The sequence below is a fragment of the Megalobrama amblycephala genome, linkage group LG3, assembly GCF_018812025.1.
Source record: "Megalobrama amblycephala isolate DHTTF-2021 linkage group LG3, ASM1881202v1, whole genome shotgun sequence".
Classification (NCBI taxonomy): Eukaryota; Metazoa; Chordata; class Actinopteri; order Cypriniformes; family Xenocyprididae; genus Megalobrama; species Megalobrama amblycephala.
This window is the reverse complement of record NC_063046.1, coordinates 20,977,180-21,004,978: the sequence shown is the minus strand read 5'-3', so window position 1 is coordinate 21,004,978 and position 27,799 is coordinate 20,977,180. Positions and strand designations below refer to the sequence as shown.

The following is a 27,799-nucleotide window of genomic DNA, read 5'->3' as shown; positions in this document are numbered from 1 at the left end:
CTTTTCTGGACCTTGAATTATGGTGATAATTACGTTGATTTCTATGGGAGATAAAAAAAAAAAAAAAAAAAAAAAAAACTCTCGGATTTAATCAAAAATATCTTAATTTGTTTTCCGGAGATGAACGAAGGTCTCGCAGGTGTGAAACGACATGATCAGGGTGAGTAATTAATGACAGAATTTTCATTTTGGGGTGAACTAACCCTTTAAAGAATCCTATGCTCTCCAATCGCTTTCGCGGTAGGCCTTCTTTGATGTTATATGCCGATCAGTCTGCGCAGCGCCATAAATCGCGTTCGGTATGAACGCCCCTTAACGATTAAGAACTGTAAGTAAAGTGGCTCTTGAGGATGGACCAAGGCTGAATTATTAACCCAGGGTAAAATGTGAACAGTGTATTTCATGGTTAAGGACTCAATTTGAAGTCCCCAATGTACAATTTTAAACTTAAATTTTCAACTTCAAACCTCTCTGTGAATGTTTCCATGGTGCGCGCGCACACATTCTGCCCGCTCGTTCCCGCTAGCGTCTCCAATTTCACTGCTCTCCCAAATTCTTGGATCTGGAGGCTGCGCAGTCACAACTCAAGCATCAGAAAAGTGCGTGTGCAAGCAGAAACCTTTTCCACTGACCACGAAAGCAGGATGTGTCGCTAAGGAAAAGAAAGAAAAATTGCAGTGCAGTCGGAGAAACTTAGAGCTTGGAGAACACGTCGTAAAGGCCTGTTCGATACCTTATTTTCAACACAAGGACATCAAGGAACCGGACCAAAATGACGTGCTTTAAGATTTTCAGCTGTAGGCATTTTGTCCTTAAAGTTTTCCTTGTGCAGTTTCTTGCTTCCCTGCAAACTTTTGCTGCGCCCTCACCCATCATAAAGTTCCCAGGCGATGAAACTTCTCACACAGACAAAGAAGTGGCCCTGGTGAGTGTACTTTTATTTAACTGCAAGAATTAAAGCAGTTATAATTTCGTTAGAAGTGACTGCTTAAGTTTATTATTTGTCATGGATAGGCCTATAAAATGTATTTTCCTTAACAAAAGAAACATTTAAGAGATGTTTAAATTACATTGGAAATATTATTTGAAGTATTTGTACAGTATTTAAATGTTAGCCTTTGTTCACGGTTGGAATACATGGAAAATTTAAAACACAATAACATATGATGGATGTGGAATGTGGTAAACAGTTCCAGTTAAGTTATCTCTCTCTCTCTCTCTCTCTCTCTCTCTCTCTCTCTCTCTCCACTCTCTCTCTCTCTATCTCTCTATCTCTCTCTCTCTCTCTCTCTCTCCTTCATTGTATTATTCTTTTCACAGCACTACTTAAATAAGTTCTATGGCTGCCCAAAAGACAGGTGTAACCTGATGGTGCTAAAGGACACACTGAAGAAGATGCAGAAGTTTTTTGCTTTACCGGAGACAGGGGAGATTGATCAGAAGACCGTAGAGATCATGAAGAAACCACGTTGTGGAGTTCCTGATGTGGCCAATTACAATTTCTTTCACAGGAAGCCCAAGTGGGGACAGAAAAACATTACATACAGGTGTGTTTACTTCAGACAGTGCAGAGCAAATGCTCCCCACTGTTTGTCAGTCATTACTTTTATTAGCTTGAGAGTCAGCGTGTGAGACTGCTTACTAAACTATATATATATATATATATATATATATATATATATATATATATATATATATATATATAATATAATATATATTTGATTATAAAGTTGTGCTGACTATAGGAAATGCAAGAAAAGTTTGGCCTTTGATTAATTGCTATCAATAAAGAAATTGGCCAGTAATCAAACATAATACAAGTAGTTAACTGTCCATTGTAACAAAAAGAAGGACTGAGTCGGGATCCTGAGGATATTTACTGGGCTACAAGACCTGACAGTGGTTCTGTTTAATGAGTCATAACCACAACTATGTTGTTTTACCAGTATAAAAGTTTGCAGGGCCCCATGCAGATTTATGGAAGAAATGGCTCAGCCTTAGATTTTCTGCCAACATCAGCTTTTCTAATTTAACAGATATTTAGATTTAGTATTTTGTCATCATCTTATTAAGATTTATGAAAGAAATGTATTTAGGGACTAGGCTTAATATAAACAATAATTAATAATAAGCAACACAATGTCAATCATTAAAGCTGCAAGCAGCGATGAAAGGGCCCTCATACTCACTGTCACTCGGTGGCCTAAGGAAAACTGAACAGTGGGCGATATTCATTTAAGTGGATAAATAGAGGAGAAATATGTCATTTTGATGCACTACAATTCCTGCCAGTATTGACTATTACTGAATATTGCCAAGTAGATGTCTTCAGGCCAGGACTATTATCAAATATGTGAAGTTTGAAGCAGATCGAACATTGTATGCCTGAGTTACAACAACTTTGTGGCATTAATCGCATACATTAGCACTTAGCCAAGTGTTGCATGATTTAACGTGTTCCTAGTATGTTTGGTTCTTCGTGGCATATTGAAATGTGTTTCTGGGAGTGAATTACAGTGTAAAGCGTGCCATTTCCTGTTGTCAGCAGGTGGCGCTATGACTAACTAAATATTGGCATATAGATGTCTTCAGGCCAGGACTTTTATCACACATGTGAATTCTGGGGCAGTTCAGACACTTTATGCCTGAGTTACAACAGCTTCCTCCTTCATGGCGAAACATCAGATTTTGTCAGGCAGCCATGGACACGCCCTTCAGCGAAAACTCAAGATCTTCGCAAGTTAATATTGCTAAGGCCTTAAGATTAGACTGACCAAATATGATTTCAATCTGGTTAAATCTCTATGAGGAGTTAATCACAGTGTAAAACTTGACATTTCCTGTTGCCCACAGGTGGTGCTATGACTGTAATTGAATATTGGCATGTAGAAGTCTTCAGGTCAGGACTCTAATAAAACATGAAGTTTGGGGCAGATCGGACACTACATGCCTGTTTCATGGTGAAACATCGAAATTTGTCAGGCCGCCATGAACATGCCCTTCAGCGAAAACTCAAGATCTTCGCAATTTAACGTCTCAAAGGCCTTTAGATTAGACTGACCAAATATGACCTTGGTCTGATTAAAGCTCTAGGAGGAGTTTGTTAAAGTACAATGTCTCGAAATGGCAAAACCTGCAAAAATTGTGCAGAGAAAATTCAAAATATCTCACTTCCTGTTGGGTTTTCAGATTTTGCACCCACAGACTTTTTTATAGGTATTGGGCTGTTATATGTGTATAACGAATTTCATACCTGTACGTGAAACGTAGCGTGAAAGGCACTTAATTGGAATTTTGTATGTGGCGCTATCGAGCCATTTTGCCACACCTAATTCAGAAACCCATATCTGACATAAATTTTCACCACTTCTGACGCAGTGTGCAGAGTTTTCGAGCATGTTTAGGCCCTCAAAAATGTGATTCATTTCAGAGAAGAAGAAGAATTGACTGAGCAATTACAATAGGGACCTTGCACCATCGGTGCTCGGGCCCTGATAATTGTAATAAAAACTGCATCACAGAAATGTATTCATTGCTGAATGGTGTGCTGTTCTCTGTCACAGTTTCTTTTCAGTTTCAAAACTCAAGATGTTCCCTTCAGTATGTCAATGTTCAACATATTGTGCTGTATTAAGGTCACGTCTATCTTTCACATTTCATGTTTTCCAGAGTTTGTTTTCAACATCCACTGGAATTTTTTGGGAAAAACATATTTTCAGTGTTTCATCAACTGAACAGACTGTACTATCCCTCACAGCTTCCTTTTCATTCATATAAAATGAAATGAGGCCTACTCTGACTTTGGTCCATAGCCGCACTATTTTTCCAGTTGCTGTAGTGTACTTATAGATGTGCTGTGGTTTGGCACTAGAAAATAGGATAACTTTTACTGAATATGTCTGAGAAAATTGCTACAAGCACAGTTAGCATTTACTAGATGCTTTGATAAGTGTGCACCTCCAATTGTTTCATAAAGTTCTTTCATTTAAATATACAACATAGGCTGCCAAACTATGGCAAGAGTTCTGTTGATCATTCATCCTTATGTTCTTGTCCTTTTCTTTTTTTGTGATAAAGGCTGCCTGGAAGGTTCCTTGTCATTGTACAATATAAATGGCTTTCTTTTGTCAGTTAGTACTATCACCAGCGTCTTCCAGGGTGGTCAGCATAACAGTGTTTCACCCCATGCTGTTCTTGGACTATTGGAGAGCTTTTGATCTTTTACTGATTTTTATTTTATTTTATTTTATTTTTTGATGTATTTATTTTTTTTTTTTTTGCACTTGCCAGATTTGTTTAATGTTGCTCCATTTTTCTGTAGGGACCATTTCCAGCTGCCTTGTAATGCCAGAACAGGTTTGGATTTGACAGTCCTGGTTTTGGTTTGAAGCAGAGCTCCCTCCTTAAGAGAAAGAAACCAGACCATGCTGCAAAGCAGCAGGTGATCAGTGTAACCAGCTGTCCTCTGATCGCTGTGTGTGAGTGATCTGTAATAGCTTGATGATTATTGGATTGAGCTGGCTCTAATGGTTGGACCCTCGGCATCCTCATGTCTCTTTGTGATGAAGAAAGAGATTGTGGCAGACCATTTTTGTCTATTTAATAATGGGGGAAAAAATAAGCATAGTAAGCATTTCTCGCAGTGCATCCAAAGGCTTACCGCATGTAATACTTACTTGAATTTGACGATGTCATTGTGGGACATGACATGACTTCTGAGAGTTTTTGTCTGGTCTCATAATCCTAACCTGATGCATTCTTGAGCCACTCTAAAGACAAAAGGCAAATGCACTACCTGCCGACCTACTATAAAAAATAATAATACTAATATAACTAGTTCTGTAAAAATTAGTAACTTAAAATATTAAAATTTTACATAAATGAGCAATGATAAATACATATACCCCCAGTTTCACAGACAAGGCTTAAGCTAGTCATGGACTAAAATGCATGTTTGAGCTGTTTTAAGCAACTTGTACTGACATATCTTAAAATATATCAGTGTCATAGTTTTGTCTCAAGGTGCACACCAGCAATGTTTTTTTCTAGTGTACGTTTATAAAAGCCACTTAAATATCCTAATTGAACTAAGGGCTAATGTTGGTTTAGACTAAGCCCTGTCTATGAAACCAGGCCATAGATTAATAAATGTGTCTGCATTTCCAGAGAATATGGGATAATAAATTGGGAAGTATTAGTTTAAAAAGACGTTTTCTTCTTCCACAGGATCTTAGGGCACACCCCGGATCTGGATGAAGAAACAATTGATGATGCGTTCTATCGTGCATTTAAAGTCTGGAGTGATGTCACACCTCTGAACTTCACCAGGATCATGGATGGAGAAGCTGACATCATGATTAATTTTGGCCGAAATGGTATTCCAGAAAGTTTCTGTACAAAAGTTTCTAAATTAATGTGGTGTAAATTTACAAACCTCAGTTTGTTTAATTTTTTTCTTAATCACAGGATTGAAAGCTCTTAATTTTTGTTAAAATACTAAGTTTTATACTAACCACAGTCACTCTGGAAAATCTTTAGTATAAAGCTTCTTAGACTGGAGATTGATTTATATTTGTGGTCTTTGGAAATGCTGTCATGACAAATGTTTTCTGAGCAGGCTGTAAATAACAAATTGTGGATAAAATCTCAAGAAAATTAAACTGAACTTGAGACCCCTATTAAAACTGCAATTATCAACCCAAAATACTAAGTCTGGTGCATTGCATTTAAACAGATATTTGAGTTAAAGGGTTAGTTTACCCAAAAATGGAAATTCTATCATTTACTCACTCTCATGTCGTACCAACCCTTTAAATGTGTTGCATTTTTTGTAGAACATGGTGATGGTTACCCATTTGATGGAAAGGATGGTCTGCTGGCTCATGCCTTTGCCCCTGGACCTGGTATTGGAGGAGATTCTCACTTTGATGATGATGAGCTGTGGACATTGGGAGAAGGGCAAGGTATCTCAATTGAAAGAAAAGTACTGAATTTGTTCATCAAATGTCATAAGTATAATGAGCTCTTTTCTCTCTCCCTTTTGATGTAGTGGTAAAGGTGAAGTATGGTAATGCTGAGGGGGAGTTTTGTAAGTTTCCATTCTTGTTCATGGGTAAAGAGTACACCAGCTGCACCACTCAGGGTCGAGATGATGGGTTCCTTTGGTGCTCTACCACATACAACTTTGATGAAGATGGAAAGTATGGCTTCTGTCCTCATGAGCGTGAGTAACGTTTGTGCTGAGTTTTATAGTACAGTAGAATTTGAGACTGTTCCCATCCAAAGTGATGCAAAGTTCAGGCAGTTAATCCTCAGATGTAATCTGGGGAAGAAATGGTACATGTCATGACTGTAATACTGTATGTCATAATCAATGACTCATTGTGTTCCTTCCTGTGTTGCAGTCCTGTTCACATTGGGTGGAAATGCTGATGGAGCACCTTGTAAGTTCCCCTTCACTTTCCAGGGAGATAAATATGATAGTTGCACCACCTCAGGAAGGGATGATGGGTACCGTTGGTGTGCCACCACTGAAGATTATGACCGTGACAAGACTTATGGATTCTGTCCTGAGACAGGTCAGTCTATAAGTCTCCAATCCAGAGAAATATTTAGTTATTTATTTTCACTTCCTTGAAGAAAAAAAAAATAAAAATCTAACTTACACTACCGTTTAAAAGTTTTGGGGTCTGTAAAAAATAAAAAAATGAACACTTAAGGAAATTACTACTTTTATTCAGCAAGGGTGCTGTTACAAAAATACATTTCAAATGCAGTTCTTTTGGAATTTATATTAATCAAAGAATCCTGAAATTCTTAATATCATTGTTTCCAGAAAAAAATTAAGCAGAACAGTTGTTTTCAACATTGATAATATTAATAAATGTATGGATGATCAAATAAATGCAAACTTGGTTCAAAAATGTTTAAAAAAAAAAATCTTACTGAACGGTAGTGTATGTTATGTCAGTAAAGTAGGCGACACTGTATATGTGTGAAGAGATATTGTTGCCTGTCATATGTTCTAGTCAGGTTGTTTGTTTCTTTTGAAAAAAAAATTGTATTATACAATGAAATTTCATAATGAATACACTTCCAAACAGCTTGACAAAGAATAGAACTTTATAAACTTCGCAATAAGCAAGCCAAATGGGACAGAGGCAAGGAAAAACCCTGATGTAAAACAGCAGATGTTTAGATGTTGCTCAAGACGTTGCTCAAGTCTTTGCAGCCACTTCAAATCAGTGATGTGTCTGTTTATGTATTTGGTTTTTAAAGTCAGTCAGCAGTGCTCCATTCGCTCTTCAGTTTCCAGCAGACTAAAAGTTTCTCTTTTTATCATGGGATACTGGCATAAGCAAGCCAGAAGCACAGAAATTCTCATCTGGTTGTAATTCCCTGGGAATGCAGCCCTCTTTTTCTATTTGTGAATGTGTGTATGTGCTGAATAAAAGAGTCAGAAAAACAGTCCAGTGTGATGCAAGCCATCATTTTAAATTGGAGCTTTGGACCACAGTCCCATACTTTAGCTGAACTTGAACAAAACACAGCTCTGTTTATGCCATGAAACTAGTGTGACCTTCATTTTGAGCCTGTTGAGTCAGTGTGATTCAGACTGTTGAGTCTGTGTAATTGAGAACGGCTCCTCCCTGATGATTCTCTCAGCTCCAGTCCTGTAGTTTATCTTTAGGTTCAAAAGCTGTGATCTGATATGTGGGTGTACCACTAATTGCAGCTTGTATTATAGCTTGACATCATATTTGAAAAACAGATCCATATCTTTACTTATTTTGCCTCTCTTGTTATCTCAGTTGTTGTTAGGCACTGTTGTTATTTCATTTAGTTAGTTCTAATCAAGAGCTGACACGAATCTCTGGCCCTTTTTAAATGTTTAGAATGCATCTAGAATCTAGAATGTTTAGAATCAACTGTTAATCATTTTTTAAACCCTCCATTTTGTATTTATTTATTTTAAATGATGCAGCAATGTCAACGGTTGGAGGAAATTCAGATGGTGCACCCTGTGTCTTCCCCTTTAAATTTCTTGGCAACACGTATGACTCCTGCACCATATCGGGACGCAGTGATGGAAAGATGTGGTGCGCCGTCACCAAAAGCTTTGATGACGACCGCAAGTGGGGTTTCTGTCCTGACCAAGGTGGCATAGAGATATTTTTGATCCTTGTGTGTCATTTTTTGTGTAATGTGTTGCTCACCAAAAATATTCTGTTCTTGTGATGGCACAATGAAATCTTTATTTTTTGCTTTCTCACCCAGTCACTTCCTGCCTCTGTCTTTGTCTTCTCACTGGCTTACTAAGTCATGTTGTGATGCTATACATTTATGTAACTGGTCAGATTAATAAATAGACTTCTGTCTCTTTTTTTCCCCCTCAGGCTACAGTCTATTCCTGGTGGCGGCCCATGAGTTTGGTCATGCCCTGGGTTTAGAGCACTCTGAGGACCCTGGAGCTCTTATGGCTCCTATCTACACATTCACCAAAACATTAAGGTTGTCTGATGATGACATTAAAGGCATCCAGGAGCTGTATGGTGAGTGTCGAAGATGATATTCAAATGATTAGCTTCAACTAATCATTTGTTTAATGTATTTTAGTAGTTGCATAATGTTCATAATATCTTTTGTTCTGATGTTGTAAAAGTTATTATCATATTTAAAAGATTATCTTAGTCTTCTTTATTCATCTTATCACATCTCTCTGTACAGGTGTGGCAACAGACAAACCATTACCCCCTAATGTCCCACCGGTCACGCCAATGGATGTATGTAATGAGAACATTATATTTGATGCTGTAGCCCAGATCAGAGGAGAGATCTTCTTCTTTAAAGACAGGTAATTCAAAAGAAACTCTTGAATTAAATTTTCACATTAACATTATTCTGAAGGTGAATAGAATACAACAGGGAAAATAACTTTTGGAATATTCAGGCAGGATCACAATACTGCTTGCTTTTGCCTTTTTGTCCACAAAACATCTATGCAATAATCTGACCAGTCAAAGAGATTACCATGATTCACAGCAGCAAATACCAGGCACACAACTGTGGGTAGCAGTTATTTCATTTGGCCGGGAATGCCCAATTCATCTGTTTTCAGTGGTTTCAAAATCTTTGTACTTGCGTGCACAGGAAATGGCCACATGGCCATCTGGGGAAAACTTCATGACCCAGTTTATCTGCCTATTAAAAAACTTCAGCATATCTTTTTAAAATCATTATGGATAGGAGTAATTGCTTTATAGTGGTTGGAATAACAGAATGACGATTTAAGTAGGAGAAGAATCATGCTGATGCTTTAGCCACATTTTTATTTCAGAATTCAAATAAAAGTAAGCGTGGTGGTGGCGAGACTGGGTACAGTAGGGAAAGTCCAAAAATCTGATCCCACATCCTAAAATCAAAATACCTCAGCACAAACATTACCATATCAGGGGAAGTTTTATTCCTTTGAGCACATTGTTATTGTCTAAATAAATTTTACTTGGAAGATTTAGTGGGAGCCCAAAATTGCTGACTGCTTTAATCTATTACATGATCATGACAGTTTCCATATCACTGACTACAGACATTTGTACAGACTTTTTTTTAAAAGCATTTTTCTATAGGAGACTTAAAATTTGAAAACACAGCATATTTATATTCTAAATTTAACTCTTAACCAGTATTGTTACAAATTGTTTACCTAAAAAGTATCATCTAGTCAAGAAACTCTGTCCTCTCTTACAGTACTATTCAGGTTCCTCTACTAAAGTATTTAAGTTGCTTGTGTTAACCCTCTAATTGTGTAGGTGCCTATGAAACTAAAAATAAAAATAAATCCATACACATGTATTGCATGCATTTAAATATCATTTACTGTTTGATTTGCTTTAAAGCCAATTTCAATCCATGATCTACACTTAATACTCAGATAATCAGAGGTAAGCTTTATACATTTTAACATTTTGGAAGAGTGTCCAAAGCAAATCTAAGAATATAAAGAGTGCTGTCATAGATTTTCACCAACATGCTCATGGATCAGGAGCTCTGGAACGAAAAATAATCACCCACAGTCCTACACACACCTCCAGTTTTAAAGCTGACTGCTATGCAGTCACAGAGATCACAGGACCACACACAAAGAGTGTATGCCGAGTATGAGCATACGTCTGTATAGCACTCATTCGGCTCTTATAAGAAAGATCCTGAAAAACTAATCCAAAGGATACAGATCATGTTCATTCCATAAATCTAAATAAAGCAGTTTCACTTGATTATTTAAATGCATTATAGAACCCTTTATGTATCTTCCATGCATAAAACAACATATATAATATAAAATAATACTATATATAGTGTGGTGCAGAAGTCTTAGGCCACCACCAGCTTTGTTGTTTTTGCAATGTTCTAATGACCATCCATATGTATTTTTCAGTCTCTTTATTACGATACCAAGAAAAAATAAAGGAAATATGTGCACATAATGTAAAAAAAAAAAAAAAAAACTGGACAAAATGGCTTCTTAAGGCAAAAATCAGTATTTAGTGTGACTTCCTGGACTTCTTCCAGTTTCTCAAAGAAGAAACTCTGAGAAAATTCTCATCATATTTTGAAAGTTTTCTTGGCCTTCCAGTCCTTTTCCATTCCATTTAGGTTTAAGAGAGCCGGTTCCTGCTATTGCTCAAGTCTAAAGGAAGGTCACTAAATACTTGCCACTTCAGCATATAGTCTTTTTAAAGTCTTTTTTTTTTTCTGTTTTTGAATACTGCATTCAAATTTACTGTATTTTCTTGTTATAATTCTAATAAAGACACTGAGAAATAATTATATATGGTCATTATATCATAGCCAAAACAACATCTAATGGTGGCCTAAGACTTTTGCACAGTACTGTGTGTGTGTGTGTGTGTATATATATATATATATATATATATATATATATATATATATATATATATATATATATATATATATGAAGACTTCAGATGCAAAAGCCTCTAAGTGCCATCTGAAATTTTCTTCTAAAATGAGCATTTTTATCAAGCTTGTATGTTTAGGTTCAGTAATTTCACTTTAATGGCAATTAATAGGTCATTTTCATTGCCATTAAAGTGTAATAACTGAACATAAACATACAAGCTTGATAAAAATGCACATTTTAGAAGAAAAAATTTGGCACTTAGAGGCTTTTGCATCTGAAGTCTTCATATATATATATACATATATATATAATATCATTCACACACACAGGTTTGTTTTGCTATCAAAGTGAGGACATTCCATAGGCGTAATGGTTTTTATTCTGTACAAACTGTACATTCTATCCCCCTACACGACCCCTACTCCTAAACCTACCCATCACAGAAAACATTCAGCATTTTTACATTTTTAATAAAACATTGTTTAGTATGTTTTTAAAGCTATTTTAAATATGAGGACTCATGAAATATCCTCATACCCATGGCATTGTACAAATTTGTGTCCACATAAATCACAAACACACACACACACAAGTCAGTGCTTGTTTTTACATTTCCGTTATCTTTACAGTGATATTTATCTCTAAGGCAGTAATTGGAGATGAGGGGAATGTTATTCTTATTTTTTTTCCTCATTTCACAATGTTTACATTTATTCATTTTACCAAATGCTTTTATCCAAAGGTATTTTTATTAGTTTATTTATTTGGTAACACTTTACAATAAGGTTCATTATTTAACTAATGTAGTTAACTAATGTTAACATGAACTAATAATGAACAGCACTTCTACAGCATTTATTAATTTGACTTGACTTGACATTTGCTATTCAACAGTGTTTTGATCTGCCTGCATTGACACCATTGTATGCTAAATGAACTGAGCTGGATGATGACATCACTGTTTACTCCAGTGCTGATATAGATAAATTAACTAAATGAATAACTATTGATTCTTACATCGGAATGAATCAATACTGAATTTACTTAAGATGGATACTGACACCGTTTTCTTCAAAGACCCCCTGTGGTGAAAATCAAGTTTTTAATGTTGTTTATATGTCTATGTAGTGTTTTTAATATGCTTTAAGACAAACCATGTGCAAATTCATAAGTCAGCACCATTGCTGGGTATTTTATGTTTGAAACTGCAATAAACCAAAGACAGTCTAAAACCTGCGGTTTGAAATCGTGGGTGTTTGTGACGTCACAGACTACCTTGTAACCAATCACAACAACGTGCCGGCAAGCTTTAGCATATCATTAACTATGACTGCTCTGAAGCAGGAAAGTCTCGAGAGAAGCCAGGTTATCCTGGTAAATTTTCTGTTGATATGAAAAATTGTGTAGATTTATCAATATAGCGAGTCTATTACGATGTTATAATGAACTATAAGCCTTTCTCCACTGACGTTCTGAGTTGTTCAAAGCATTTGTAAGGATACTGATTGTTAGAAGGCAGCTGACTGACTCTGAGATGAAGAACAGGAACAGTGTGTGTAACATCAACACATTATTAGCTGTTTGATAACGTAGTCAAGCAAAAGGCTATCTATATTAATTCATATTAATTAATGACAGAACCGTTGCAAGGGCTGTGCCAAGTGTGTGAGCACATAGGGGCTCGCACCAAAGTAAAGTGACAGCTGACTTGAAGTAAAGCCAATAAAGTTCATGTTTTTGTCCTTTGAAATATTTTAATACTATAAAACATAGCTAAAACAATATTGCTCTGAGCGTGTGCGTGTAACCGTGATTCAGTGTGGAATGGCACGTAGGGCTGTCACGGTCAAGCAATTTCCCTTGCGGTAATTTTGAGTGGCTCAATAGCGCGGTATGCGGTTTTACCGCGCATATAGATAAAATTTGAGTGTATGTGCTATGATGTAATGAGATCATATTCAGAAAGCAATGAAACCGAAACTAAATCGCGTTGAAACAGGAAGTGAAGTAAAAAGAAAAGAATGACAAAATAACGGTCCACATAAAGCATAAACCTGACGATAAGATCGTTAGTCTATCGTTAGCCTAGTTAGTTCTGATCCTCGAATCTGACTGACAAGAGACTTTTTCTGTTGATATTTCTCCTGCGCATTCTAGACGGGCTGTCAGTGCAGTTTCATTGTTACACCACAAAGTGGCGGCAAGAGACCGTCTTTGAGTGAGTTTTTAAACCGTTCATTCAACTACACGTTCGAAACGCTGACTCGTTCATAGGGAGATATATTAATGAAACACGCTGTCGAAATCATTTTAACTTTGATCGCCACTTTTAAAGGCTCAGCTGACTAGCAATGCGTCGATTCTAAGCCAGATTTCACTTTTCTTGGACATGACAACCTATTTTCACAAATATACATGACTCTGCCTGAAGGACAGACGCAGCTAATCGCACACAATCAGTCAATCTCTCTCTCATTTGCAGTCTGTTTAAACTTAAGTGCAAATCTACTGAGCCTCTGTACAAATAAACATGGTTAATATTATGTTACCATTACTAATATCTAGTACAAACACACAAAGTGTAAAACAAAAAGTGCCGTAACCTTACAAAAACGAAAATAAGCAAATATCGCGGTAGCTGTGGTTGTTGCATTCCTCTGCGGTTATGCTCGTCAATAGCGCGGTATTGCGATATTGCGGTTATCGCGACAGCCCTAATGGCACACCAAGTTCTGAGAGAGCTATTCACTCCATTATAACTTCTGATTTTGGCCGCCTCTGGAATGGATCCAAACCATAGATATTAGCCTACCTGATAAGTTCAAGTAAATACGCCGGAAATCCGCGCTCATTCAAGGATGTGCATTTATTTCATGTATGGAGAAGGCACGGGCGCCTGCAGGATTTCATCTGAATGTTTTTTTTTTTAAATCTGAACTCCAAAAAGCAACAAAATTGTCAAACATCCATTTAGCGCATGTTCACAGTGGAAAACGGCTGCTTGTTCTCTCGATACTGTCTGTTTTACTGAGAAATCGCTTCAGGTGATTCAGTGAGAGAGCAATCCAAAGAAATGCAAGTGGATTCAGACCGTTTTGCAAAGGCGTTTTACCAATTCATAATTTCAAAAAATTTCAAAATTTAAAGGTGGTACAGAGGATGTTTTCGTCGACTGAGTTTTTGAAATGAGCGTTTGAAATGATACACATTTTACGACTAGCTAAAACATTCTGACTATGCTCAACATACAGCGATAGTTTCCTGCTCCTGAAGCAGATTTATATACTTTCACATGGAATTTGAACACCGACTGTAATCGCAGACAGAAAGCAACTGGCTCTGACTGGACGTGTTTGAGCGCGATCAGTCATAAGTATCAATTTACATTCATAATACGCGATGATCGCGTAAACGATTGGCTGATGTTTTTAAGGCCCTACCTCGTGCACAGATGATGTATATTAATAATATTCTTTTCAGTGCACCTAATAAATAGTCTTTTGTCACTTAGTAAAGACAGTTTCAAGTAATATTGCAAAAATATATAAAACAAAACATCCTCTTTACCACCTTTAAGTGTCAGAAATTAAACTGAATATACGAAGCGAAGCAAGCTTTTTTCTTAAATATCCACAACACAAACAATAAATTGCTCATCACTATGGCAACAGTAGACTCTCTGAGCTGGCGTGAGCGAGTGGAGGTGGGGCTAATTTGCATATTCATTGATCCGTGTATATTATATATAGGCAAGGGTGTAGAGTTACATTCATGCTATTTTAAGGCACTTTTTAATTTTTTTTTACTTTTTTAAAATATGTCATTTTGATGATCAAAGATGAGTTTTAAGGGATAAAATAATTGAATACAGGGGGACTTTAAGAGCTGCTGTGCAGCCAAAATTATATACCAGTTATCACTGTAAAGCTGCTTCGACACAATCTGCATTGTAAAAAGCGCTATATAAATAAAGGTGACTTGACTTGACTTATCTTTGTTTATGTTAATTTCGACATTTATTAATACATTCTCAAAATCTTGTTAACATTAGTTAATGCACTGTGAACTAACATGATCAAACAATGAACAACTGTATTTTCATTAAATAACATTAATGAAGATTAGTAAACACAGTAACAAATGTATTGTTCATGGTTAGTTCATGTTAGTTAATACATTAACTAATGTTTAACTAATGAATCTTATTGTAAAGTGTTACAATTTTTTTTTAATAAATAATATCTAAATGTTAGAAAGTATTGTAATATAAATTATTTCAATTTCAAGTATTCTGGATTTATGACAAAAAAAAAATGCTTAATGGTACAAAAAAAAAATTCTAATTCACAGTAAAATATACAATCCAATTATTGATATAATATTGTATTGTGGATTTCTGGCAGTTCCTGCCTATGGGAGTTTGACCGAAAAATCAATCTTCTCCGAGTGTCTGAACCTCTCCATATTTTCACTGATGAATACTATTTGTCTGTGCAGGCATGCAGTCAAACAGTTCAGCAGTGGAAATGTCATTATCATAAGAGTTATGATCAAATTACAGTGTAATTCTGTGGATCTGAGGATCCCTGGAGCTGAAAGTCTCACTTTACTTTGTGGAGAAGATGACTTGAGATCTCAGATATTCACCCAGCTGGATAAATGTGACAGCTGTTTAAGCCATTCCACAGAGAAAGAGGGAGGAATAGAGAGAAGAGAGTAAGGCCAGAGAGTGCACCCCCAAAAGGTTCACCAATGTTTTATTTATTCAGCTGCAACAGAAAGTCTTTATTTTATCTAATCTTTGGCTCAGATTTATAAGCCACATCTGAGGCATTTGGTAAAATGAATTCTTCATCTGTCTTGTATCGTTTCGTTCATAGGACAGCTGCAAAAAAAGAGCTGAACTGAGAACTCAACTAGTGTTTTAACTACAAGAGTGTTCTGTTATAACACGTTTAATTGCATAGACAGAGAAGGGAGGGATCTTCAGAAGTGTTTGCACAGCTGAAGAAGTGAAGATTTGGGGCAAAATGTTTGATTACAGTTTAACTCTTACCTAATGCTGTGATCTTAATGGTGCACTTTGTAACTTTTTTTTTTTTAACAAAATTTACACAAGTCAATATATTTCCAAAACATGTTTTTGTCTTACATCGTGCCTACACCGGATGCGAGCGGCGCGACGCGTCAAAAGATAACAGAACCTGTTATAATCAGTGATATTGTCTACACTGGATGTGGCGCGACACTGCACAACAAATTCCCGACAGTAAACGGATTCCCAGTTCTATTTCCAGCATAGTCCAAGTGCTTTCCAACAGTTGGTTTGTCGCGTTCAGTGTAGACAGCTTTTAGCTGTTGCGCCGTGACGCAAAAAAAGTCACGTTTAGTTTAGACACCGTGTTACCCTGATTCACTATTGTAAGCCTGTTAAGTGTATTTATTTTAGACCAAACAGGATACTTTTCACATGAAACTGCTTACTTGCATCACCTGTCTGTGCGTGTCTCGTCCAGCTACTTTGGGAGTGCAGCTCCAGCTCTGGCTACTTTGGGAGTGGTATAGGTTTGATGTCACAATGAGCGAGAAAGTTTGACAGGGAACTGCTAAATCTTGAACCCCCGGGGAATTACCTGACTTACGCCAAAAAAACGCCAACCAGAGGAGAGTCCGCTGAAAAAAAGAGAATGTGACAGATTTCCTAATAAAATGAGAATCAACAGTGGCTTGGCTTTTCAGAGGTAGCGAGATTATGAAATGTTATAAAAGAGTTTTTATTACTTATCAGGTGAGTAAGTTATTTTATTGACCAGATAAATTGCCATATGTTGCTCTCTAACAGAGTTCATTGTAAAGCATTATCTATTGTGAGGGGTCATTTCATTATGGTTGTTGTTGCGCTGTGCTGGAATTTATTTTGAAGGAAGTACCGTGTCTATTAATGAGTTAAGCTATAGTAAAATCTCCAGCTAGTCAGCTTGAGATTCTTTACATCTAAACACTGGAGCCTAGTAGTGAAAAGTAGTGAAATTTTATGAGCTGTAAGGATAGCCATTTTCATCCGCACAACCAAAACAAAGTTCTTCCACAAAATGCATTCAGTTTTGTTTTTTAACCGCTAGAGGGACAAAAGTTACATAGTGTACCTTTTAAGTTTAACATATGGTGAAATAACTGCTGACAGAGGTTGTTTGCTGCTCACAGAAGCTTTACTTCACTCCAGTGAGCTGTAGCCACTTGAAAGTCCTGAGTCCTGAGTTCTCTGTCTTCTCCTCTGAGGTTGAAACGTTTTGGCCTTTTGAAAAATAGGTCAGTGGAAAGAGTTCTGGGGTGGTTGGTATTGTTTTTGTGGTTAATTCTGGGGCAGCAGGCAAGTTTGGACATGTCCAACTGCCTCTTAACTCACTCCTCAACCATAATAAGAAACATCTGCTCAGTGAATCACCTCATTGTAGCTAGAATGCGGTAGAAGACTCTTCTTTCCATCTTATCTCTTTCTCATCTCTTCTCCCTTCTCTCTCTCATTTGCTCTTTTTCTTTTTTTATGTGCACAAATATAGTGTTGCCATTTTTCTTTTTCTGCCTCTTGTTTGTCTAACTCTAAACTCTTTTGTTACAGGTTCCTTTTCAGATCTGCTGATGTCAGAAGGAAGCCTACAGGCCCTATGCTGGTGGCTACTTTCTGGAGTGAACTTCCGGAGAAGATTGATGCAGCTTACGAGAATCCTCTTGAGGAGAAGACGGTCTTCTTTGCAGGTAAAGCAGAACATACTCATTTGTTTTCTAAGGGCAGAACAAAAGAACCAGGTGGCACTTAAATTTTAGCCATCTACATTAAGTCCTGCACTCAAGACCTTATTCATCGGTTTCAGTCATGTGACTTTACGGCTCATCTGCAATATTTATGGCTACCAGCGGGGCAAAGTAATGGTGGCGAATACAAAAACACATGAGCAGAGATACCAAAAATATGTTACGAAAAATATGAAACATACATACATATGTTGATCATTTAAATTTGATCCATAACAGGTCACAGAAAACATTTTTACCAATTAAAGTTAGCACAGAACCTGTCATGGGGGCCTGATATAAAGAGCTCACCACTAGGGAGAAATCAGGAATAATAGTCTATAATAAATTCACACAGGAGAAACATAGGAACACAGGTAAACGCATTCACATAACATAAATGACACCAGACAAAGGAACTTTACCAAACAGTGAGTATACACAGGAACTAATGATTTAATTAATTAGACAACAGGTGAACGGAATAAATCAAAAAGAACAAACCGACACACACTGGGAAACTGGGTCAACTTAGACATGACAACTGAACATAACCCTGACAACTGAACATAGTTCAGTTAGGAGCTGTTGGGATTAAGGATGAAGGTGGAGTCAGACGGAGCCAAAGGTGCAGGCAGGACGTCTGACCAAGGTGGAGCCGGTGGGATGAGGGAGCCCGGTAGAGCCGTCAGAATGATGATTTCTGGTGGAGGCGAGGGAGGGAAGAGCCAAGGCGCAGCCGATAGGTCGACAGGCCACGGTGGAGTGATGGGTTTGTAGGCTGGAAGCAGAGCCAGAGGAGATGCAGGGCTGAAGTGAAACAGCAGAGGCGGGGCTGAGGAACTGGCTAATTTGGGTAAAGGAGGTGGGAGAGGGAGGCTGGGAGGGATCACAAGCAGCATAGGCAACATGGGGCTGGGCATATCCAGCAGGGATACGGGAGACTCAGGGCTGGGCGGAACAAGCAAGGAAGACAGAAGATTCAGGACTGGGCAGAACCAGTGATAAAACGGAAGACTCAGGACTGGGCGTGACCAGCAGGGCTAGGAGAAACAGGGAAATATCTTCCTCAAACACATCCAGATTACTTCCATTTCATATTTTAATTATCATTAAAACTGTATTTGACTTGCATGATTTCAAAAACTCTTGAAAAACTCTTAAATACTGTCCAGCATTAGGCAAAGATAGCTGAAGGGAACGGGCTGCCTAAAGAAAGTTTTTGTTCAATGGCAATTTCTTTTCATCCTACCTCCATGTAAGGTCTAATAAAGTAGTGTTGATAAGCTGCTTTGTATTAGTGGTTTCTGGGGAAACCACTTTATTGCTGCTGTTCCATAAACAGCACCTACTTTCAGAGAATGAATTTATATCTTTATTCAGCTTTTCTGCCATTTTTGTTCATACCAATGTGAAAATCGGACCAAATTTATGCAATTTAAGTTTTAAATTGTAACCAAAAATAAGCTAATGTGCATTCTAAAAATCTAAACAATTCTGCTTATAATAAATCTAGTATTATTCACAGAGCAGATAAAATATCTATCATTTGTCATTCTGACTCAAACTAGAAATGTATTTTGTTCCCTTTCAGTCGGTCAAATTTGACGTACGTCGGTAGTGACCGACAAATTGGGATATCGCCAGAGAGCCCTATTGGCTTTGAGTGAACTAAAACAAGCCAATGGAATTGCCGTGCAATATTTGCATTTGAATAGCCTTTGAAGAGCTTCTTTTCTTTGGGTTTGTGTGAAGGCACGTTACAGCGAGGCCACGAGCTTCCAGAGGAGCTTTGAGCTATATTACAGCTCTCAACAGCTGTTTTCACAGCATTTGCCCGTGTTGATTGCGAGTTGCGATTGTGTACCTGGTCACATCGCGGCGGTTCCCTGTGTGCTTGTAAGCTGGGAGTTTTCTGAAAGCTCCCACGTGTACCACGTAGCCGTTGTACCACCTGACCACTGTAGATTCATTTAGGCGTTGAGTGGTGCCATAGAAAAGCATAATTCCCAGTCCGAGGACATGAACGGCTCCGAAAATAACATCACGTGTTGTCATCTCAAGATTACGGTAATTATGGGGTGTGGTGAATGCAGCATTAGACCATCTCTGACATGGTGCTGCATGTGGAACTCACCTAATGACTAACAAGATACACCTGAGAATGATCAAGACATGAATGTGAAACCAAACCAAAATCAGACATGACAATAGTGCTGCTAATTTTATTTGTTGGTTTTCAATATAAAACATGGTAAAATGATTTCAGTGTGTGTATCAGTATTTTTTTTTTTTTATATATATATTTCCAGCACATTTTAACTATATATTCACTTGATTTAAACATTTATTTGAACATTTAATTTAATAGCAATTCATATGACTTAATTATTAATCAGTCTCTTTATTAATTGCTGATGCAGTAATCATTAATGAATGGCTTAGTTCTTCATTAATCATCCATTAACTCCATATTATCTGTGCATTATTTAAGCATGCTTTTAAAGCATATTAGTGACATGACATGGCCAGGTATGGTAACCTATTCTCGAAATTTGTCTTCTGCATTTAACCATCAAGTTAGTGCACACACACGCTCTGCAAACCGTGGACATGCACACCTGGAGCAGTGGGTAGACATTCACTGTGGCACCCGGGGGAGCGATTAGGGGTTAGGTGCCTTGCTAAAGGGCACCTCAGTCATTTCCTGCAGGCATTGAGAACCTTTGGGTTATCAGTCTAACTATCTAACCATTAGGCCCTGACTGCCCACCTGGGGAAAATATATATATATATATATATATATATATATATATATATATATATATATATATATAAAAATAATATTTATTTATAATAATAATAATAATAATATACTACAGGGCTGTTGAATGCACAAATCTGATTGGTTGGCGAATGTTCTAAGGTGTGCAATTATTTTCAGGGAAACGCACAGCTAAAGTAGTTCTAGGCTGGTCTTGACCGCTTTACAGTTCAATATCACTTAATTTGACCAAATGTTTTTTGTTAATTCTAAAGGTCCTTAAAGCCTACAATTGCAAAAGAAACAAAACCTACAACAACACCGACCAAGCAAATAAATATAGAAAAACATAGGATAAAAACGAGCTACTGTACATGCCATTTCTCACCAGCGAGGTAATAACTGTAGCCTGACGTGGTCATACTCAATTCTAGTTCGAATATGAGTCTGATACTGCTCCATTGGGCTTTGATTATGGGGGCGTATTTCAACCGATCCAGGAAAGACCTCAATTGGATAGACCTACAACCAATCAGAGCTACAGAGTAAGTGATGTATGTTGAGCGACGCATAGTTGTCAACAGAACTCAACTGCACACATGCTGGAACTAGAAGAAGATGAGCGTAAACAATCTTTGCCGGTGTTGTAAAAAGAATAAGTATACACGGAGTACTTGCCAATTAATGCGCTGTATAACGGACGCGATGGCGGAATCTACACATCTCAGTTCTTCAACAACAGCCATCATTGTTGTAAACTAATTCAACCCAAGCGCTCTTTGATGACGTGGCTGATTACGTTTCTGGTGATAATTTGTCAATCATCGCCCTGACAAATGTGATTGGTCCGAACAGTTTCTGTTCGGGCATAATTACTCCTCTACAGATCGAGTCCAGACCGAACTCCCCGACCTCAAAATGTTGTGGGCGGGGCTAAGTTTGGCTGGCATCCAGGCTATAATAACTGTGCAGTTCTTGAGATAGATAAACTTAAAAGTTTCACTATTAGTAGAGACACTGCTGCCGTGAGAGAGGCACATACTCAGGTAGGCTAATTCACATATGCTTATTTCCTCTCTCTCAACTGCGTTAATAACTGTATTATGGTGTGTTCAATTCCTCCTGGGAAGTTCATATTTACGAGGTGGGAAGTCGTGTTTACGAGGGCAAGGGCGTTCAATGCAAAGACTATAGATTTAGGAAGTCTGTTCACTCCTATTACTTGTGAATGGGAGAAACTGCAACGCGCAATACGGAAAACTACCTGCCTCCTAAGTAAAAGAGCCAATCGCTGATTGGTAAAGTCATTGCGTCACTGCAGCTGCCGTTAGAAGCTCTGGTCACCATAGAAACCTGAGACTCTTGCTTAGGACTGCACATGAGCACTGACTGGTCTAGCCTAAAAAATAAGCTTTTTTAACACTATTTGAGTATAAGAAACAACATTTATGGGACAGATAATGTCAGATTTTGTTACTGATTTGAAATATATTATTTAATTGTGAGTTTGGCAAGCATTTTTTGAGATTTCAGGATTCCCCCATTCAAATGGATAGGACTTGGTCTTGGATGCCCGAAATAGCTGCCTGGAGACTTTCCTTGAAAGGGTCTTTGGTTCAAGTCACTTTTCTACTTATAAAAAAATAAAGAACAAACAATGTGCATTAGGTGCGTTTTGCTTTTTACTTAATTTATGAAGCCTCTGTAAACTTTTTTTTTTTTTTTTTTTTAACATATTGTTATATTATAATGCTATCATATTTTGTGCAGGCAATTCACTTACTTCATTGTAAATAGAAAAGCCTGACAATATACTTGCTAAACACCTATAAGTATTGTTGTATTCCACAATGTTTCTCACTGACACGCCCCCAACTCATACAGATCGGGGGTTAAAGAAAATCCCAAGCTTCCTATTTACTTGTATTTACAATATTGGGGTGGTGTTCATGTGCGTTCAGCTCGTAAATACGATCTTTCCGATGTGACTTGAACGCACCATTAGTCTGCTATCAATGGCTCAAGCCTCCGTTACTAGTTCTGGAATGACGTTTTGGAATTAGCAACGGAGGCTTGGGAAGAAATCAGTCCAACACACAAAAGTGTGGGACAAAAAGGGCAAAAACCTGACAAATATCTTGAAATATAACATCTGAATAGTGTCTTGAGATGTGGTAACCGTAGTATAAGTGGAATAATTGACTCTGGCATTACCACCTCTGGTGTGCGTTATTTTTTAATAATTCAACAGCCCGTCGTCAAGTATTCCTTACATTATATTATATTAATTATATTATATTGTACAGCAGTTTATTCTGGTTCTCGATTAGCTCTTGATTAGTTCTCGAATCTGATTGGCTGATAGGTCTTTCCAGCCCATTTGAAACACTCCGCTTTAAAGGTGCCCTAGATTCAAAAATTGAATTTACCTCGGCATAGTTAAATAACAAGAGTTCAGTACATGGAAAAGACATACAGTGAGTCTCAAACACCATTGTTTCCTCCTTCTTATATAAATCTCATTTGTTTAAAAGACCTCTGAAGAATAGGCGAATCTCAACATAACACCGATTGTTACGTAACAGTCGGGGTGTACGCCCCCAATATTTGCATATGCCAGCCCATGAATGAGTCATTACACAAGGGCAGCCAGTATTAACGTCTGAATGAAAGGCATTAGACAAGGGCAGAACGTCTGGATGTGCACAGCTAGGTAAGCAAGCAAGCAAGGACAATAGCAAAAAATGGCAGATGGAGCAATAATAACTGACATGATTCATGATAACATGATATTTTTAGTGATATTTGTAAATTGTCTTTCTAAATGTTTCGTTAGCATGTTGCTAATGTACTGTTAAATGTGGTTTAAAGTTACCATCGTTTCTTACTGTATTCACGGAGACAAGAGCCATCGCTATTTTCATTATTAAACACTTGCAGTCTGTATAATGCATAAACACAACTTCATTCTTTATAAATCTCTCCAACAGTGTAGCATTAGCCGTTAGCCACGGAGCATAGTATGTAAACATCAAAATAAACACTGTACTTACGCGATTAGACATGCTGCATGGCGAACACTTTGTAAAGATCCATTTTGAGGATTATATTAGCTGTGTGAACTTTTTTTATGTTGTTTAAGGCAAGCGCGAGCTCTTGGGGCGTGGAGCACGGGATTTAAAGGGCCACACACCCTGAATCGGCGCATATTTAATGATGCCCCAAAATAGGCAGTTAAAAAATGAATTAAAAAAAATCTATGGGGTATTTTGAGCTGAAACTTCACAGACACATTCAGGGGACACCTTAGACTTATATTACACCTTTTAAAAAAAAGTTCTAGGGCACCTTTAAGCATTCTCACAGCGAGTGTCGTGGCAGACGAGCAAACCCAACATGTTTTTATAGATAATACTGTTATTTTGTAATGGAATGTATTTTTAAGAGTTTTTTTAGGCTAGAAAGTAGTTATTTAGACCCCAGATATGCGATTTATATGTGAATATATAGCGCATATTTGAAAATTTGTTTAGACGCTTTCGGATATGTGAGCTCCAGGCCATCAGCGATTGTTCAGCGCTCATGTATCCGCAGAGAACTACTAGACATTTTATTGTTATATTATGGGGCTGTTGAAGGCTTGAATCTGATTGGCTGATGAACGTTCTAAGATGTGCAATTATTTTCAGGGAAACGCAAATGAAGCAAAACCCATAACGACACTGACCAAGCAAATATAGTAAACAAGATAATAAAAATGACTATTTAATAAATAGTTTCAATGTAATAAATATTTCCATGTTTTTTTTGCCACAAAATACATTTTATTATTTCCTGAAAGCACATACTATCTTTCTCCTGCTCTCTCACTCAAACGCACACACATACAGTATGGACGCACACTCGCACAAAAACGTGCTGCTTTGACGAATTAATCAGTAAAATAGTTTAGCAGCTTAAAAGCTACATAACATTTCTCACCATCGAGGAAATAACTTCTTGAGGTAATAGTTTCACTATTAGTAGAGACAATGCTGCTGAACACCTCTGATAGATGCACAGACTCAGGTAGGCTAATTCACAGATGCTTATTCTCTCTCCATCTCTCTCTTATAACTACCTTAATAACTGTATTAGTCTGCTATCAATGCCTCAAGCCTCCTTTACTAGTTCTGAAATGACATTTTGGAATTAGCAACAGAGGCTTGGGATGAGATCCGTAAGGAATTAGTCCCACACATGAGTATTTTAAGGGTAAAAACCTGACAAATGTTTTGATAATGCACACCGAGGTGTAATGGTCACTCCGTGCATTACCACCTCGGGTGTGCATTATTTTCTAATAATTCAACAGACCGGAGTAAATTATTCCTTATGCAACTCTGAAAGATCTTCAAAGTAACTTTGAATATTATCACTTAATACAATTAAGATTATAATAATGCAAGTTGATGAGACTACAATAACAATAAATTAGCTTATTAAAATCTAAAAAGAAAAAGGACCAAAAAGGACCTCCTGTCATATTATAAATATTATAAATGTAATGAAGGGTCAGCAGAGAGTGGGTCCATTTGCAGCTTTATTAAACACAGCAGTATTACAGACAAGGGCAAGGCAATACCGTAAACAGGGACAGGCAAGGGTCGAGGCTGGCAGCAGGGAATCAGGGTCGGTTCACAGGCAAGGATCAGGACAGGCGGCAGACAAACACAGTTCAGAATACAGGCAAGGATCAGGGCAGGCGGCAGAGGTTCAAGGGTAATAAACGGTCCAGGTAGCAACGAGATATCAGTCCACAGAATAGCGCTCAGAAATGACCACCGTAGCAAATCAAGACTTCGCAATGATAGTGAGTGTGTGTGTGCCTTAAATAGTGTGTGTGCAATCAGTCCCAGGAATGAGGGCCTATGGTAGCGAATCAGTATTCCGGTGATGGCTCCCTCCGGCGGTCCGGAGGATGAACCGTGGGAGCCACATTCATGACAATAAACACATAAAATTGTATTGGTTTAAACCACAAACCATGTGATATCCATTCCAGTGGGTGCAGGGTCTGAAGGGTTTAACACATTTATTCAGCAAGGATTATAAGTTTGGGTTATGTAATTTTGTTTTTTGTTTTTTGTGGTATGTGTGCATTTTTCTTTGTTTGTGTGTCCAAACAAAATTTGTATTACAAATATTTTAATTGTTTCTCTAGATGATGAGATGTGGGTATATTCTGCCAGTACTCTGGAGAGAGACTATCCCAAGAAGATCTCCAGCATGGGTCTTCCTTCAGATTTGCATAGAATTGATGCTGCCTACTCGTTCCACAAGAGCAAGAAGACTTACTTATTTGCTGGCAACAAGTTCTGGAGGTAATCCCTTTTTTTTTTCTTTTTCCCAATATCTCTTAACATATGTGTGCTATATAATGAATGTGTTCACTAAGATTAATGAACAAAATATACTTGTTCTTTAAGACACTATAGTACAGGGATTGCAGAATTATTAGGCAAGTTGATTTTCTGATCATATTTTTTTCCCAAGCACATTTTACCAATTCCAATCCACATCAATCTTAATAACTACTATTAATATTGTTTTTAATCATTTATAAGTGATATATAATTGTTCATGAAGGCTGGAAATGAAAAATGCCTTTATTTCAGGTGTGCAGAATTATTAGGCAAGTTTTCTTTTACAGGCAAAATGAGCCAAAAAAGAGATTTAACTCAGACTGAAAAGTCAAAAATTATTAAATACTCATGAGAAGGACGCAATACTAATGCAATACTAGAAATTGCAAAGTTAAAGCATGACCAAGGGACAGCAAAATGCTCATTGGGTCAGCGGGGTCAGACAAAAACAGGTGGAAAAGAAAAGACACATGTTAACTGCAAAATAATTAAGAATTAAGGTGAAGAATTAAGTGTGAAACCATCAGGAACCCTTTAGTCTCCAGCGCCACCATTTTCCAGAGCTGCAACCTACCTGGAGTCTCCAGAAGTGCAAGGTGTTAGGATCTCAGAGACTTAGGTTAGCTAAAGAATCCTAAAAAATGACCTGCACTTGATAAGAATCACAAGCTGAAGTGTTATAAAATACATGAAGACTGGGTTTTAATAGGGCTTATAGACAGACAGCTTGAGAATGACTCCTGATGGACCAGCACCACATCCTCTTGTACCACTGTTTGAAGAATTTATCCAGAATCTGGCAGTAAGGTGTTTGAGTTCACTTTTAGTCCATCTCTTATCCTGAAATGTCTGTCTTGCAGAGATGGACTAAAAATGATCTTCCAAAACTTACTGCCAGATTCTGGAAGATAAATTCTTCAAACAGTGGTACAAGAGGATGTGGTGCTGGTCCTTCAGGAGTCACTCTCAAGCTGTCGGTTTATAAGGCCTATAAAAACCCAGTCTTCATGTATTTTATAACACTTCAGCTTGTGATTCTTATCAAGTGCGGGTCATTTTTTAGGATTCTTTAGCTAACCTAAGTCTCTGAGATCCTGACACCTTGCACTTCTGGAGACTCCAGGTAGGTTGCAGTTCTGGAAAATGGTGGCGCTGGAGACTAAAGGGTTCCTGATGGTTTCACACATAATTCTTAATTATTTTGCAGTTAACGTGTCTTTTCTTTTCCACCTGTTTTTGTCTGACCCCGCTGACCCAATGAGCATTTTGCTGTCCCTTGGTCATGCTTTAACTTTGCAATTTCTAGTATTGCATTAGTATTGCGTCCTTCTCATGAGTATTTAATAATTTTTGACTTTTCAGTCTGAGTTAAATCTCTTTTTTGGCTCATTTTGCCTGTAAAAGAAAACTTGCCTAATAATTCTGCACACCTGAATATAAGGCATTTTTCATTTCCAGCCTTCATGAACAATTATATATCACTTATAAATGATTAAAAACAATATTAATAGTAGTTATTAAGATTGATGTGGATTGGAATTGGTAAAATGTGCTTGGGAAAAAAATATGATCAGAAAATCAACTTGCCTAATAATTCTGCACTCCCTGTAGAAGCAGGCAGTTGTGAATTATTAAATTCTTTTCCTAAGTTACACAAATGTTAAAATTGTTGAAAAAAAGCAGACTTTACAATATTATTCCCAAAGTTTTAGTGAATATTACTCGTATCAAAGTTCTTGTGAAGCCTTTGTTTCTCCACTGTAAATCACACTGTTATATATACTTGAGATTTACAGGAATTTACACATGCTTTTAAAACTACACACATACTGAAGAAGTGTCAGAGAATTTTGAAGTTAAAGAAATGTAGAAATGTGTTGATTGTAAGAGTGTAGATGCTCACTTTTTTTCCATGAC

General features: G+C 37.4%; 1 protein-coding gene across 1 annotated transcript in view; it reads left to right on the top strand.

The window, feature by feature from the left end:
- Positions 1-569: 569 nt before the first annotated feature.
- Positions 570-27,799, top strand: part of mmp2 (matrix metallopeptidase 2) — a 29,568-nt gene continuing 2,338 nt past the window's right edge. The window contains exons 1-11 of the mRNA XM_048184618.1: positions 570-925; positions 1,321-1,547; positions 5,227-5,375; positions 5,835-5,963; positions 6,050-6,223; positions 6,405-6,578; positions 7,985-8,158; positions 8,397-8,552; positions 8,728-8,854; positions 17,541-17,677; positions 25,681-25,840. Of these exons, the coding sequence (XP_048040575.1) occupies positions 773-925; positions 1,321-1,547; positions 5,227-5,375; positions 5,835-5,963; positions 6,050-6,223; positions 6,405-6,578; positions 7,985-8,158; positions 8,397-8,552; positions 8,728-8,854; positions 17,541-17,677; positions 25,681-25,840 (1,760 nt within the window). The 5' untranslated portion in view covers positions 570-772. The remainder of the gene's footprint in view (positions 926-1,320; positions 1,548-5,226; positions 5,376-5,834; positions 5,964-6,049; positions 6,224-6,404; positions 6,579-7,984; positions 8,159-8,396; positions 8,553-8,727; positions 8,855-17,540; positions 17,678-25,680; positions 25,841-27,799) is intronic.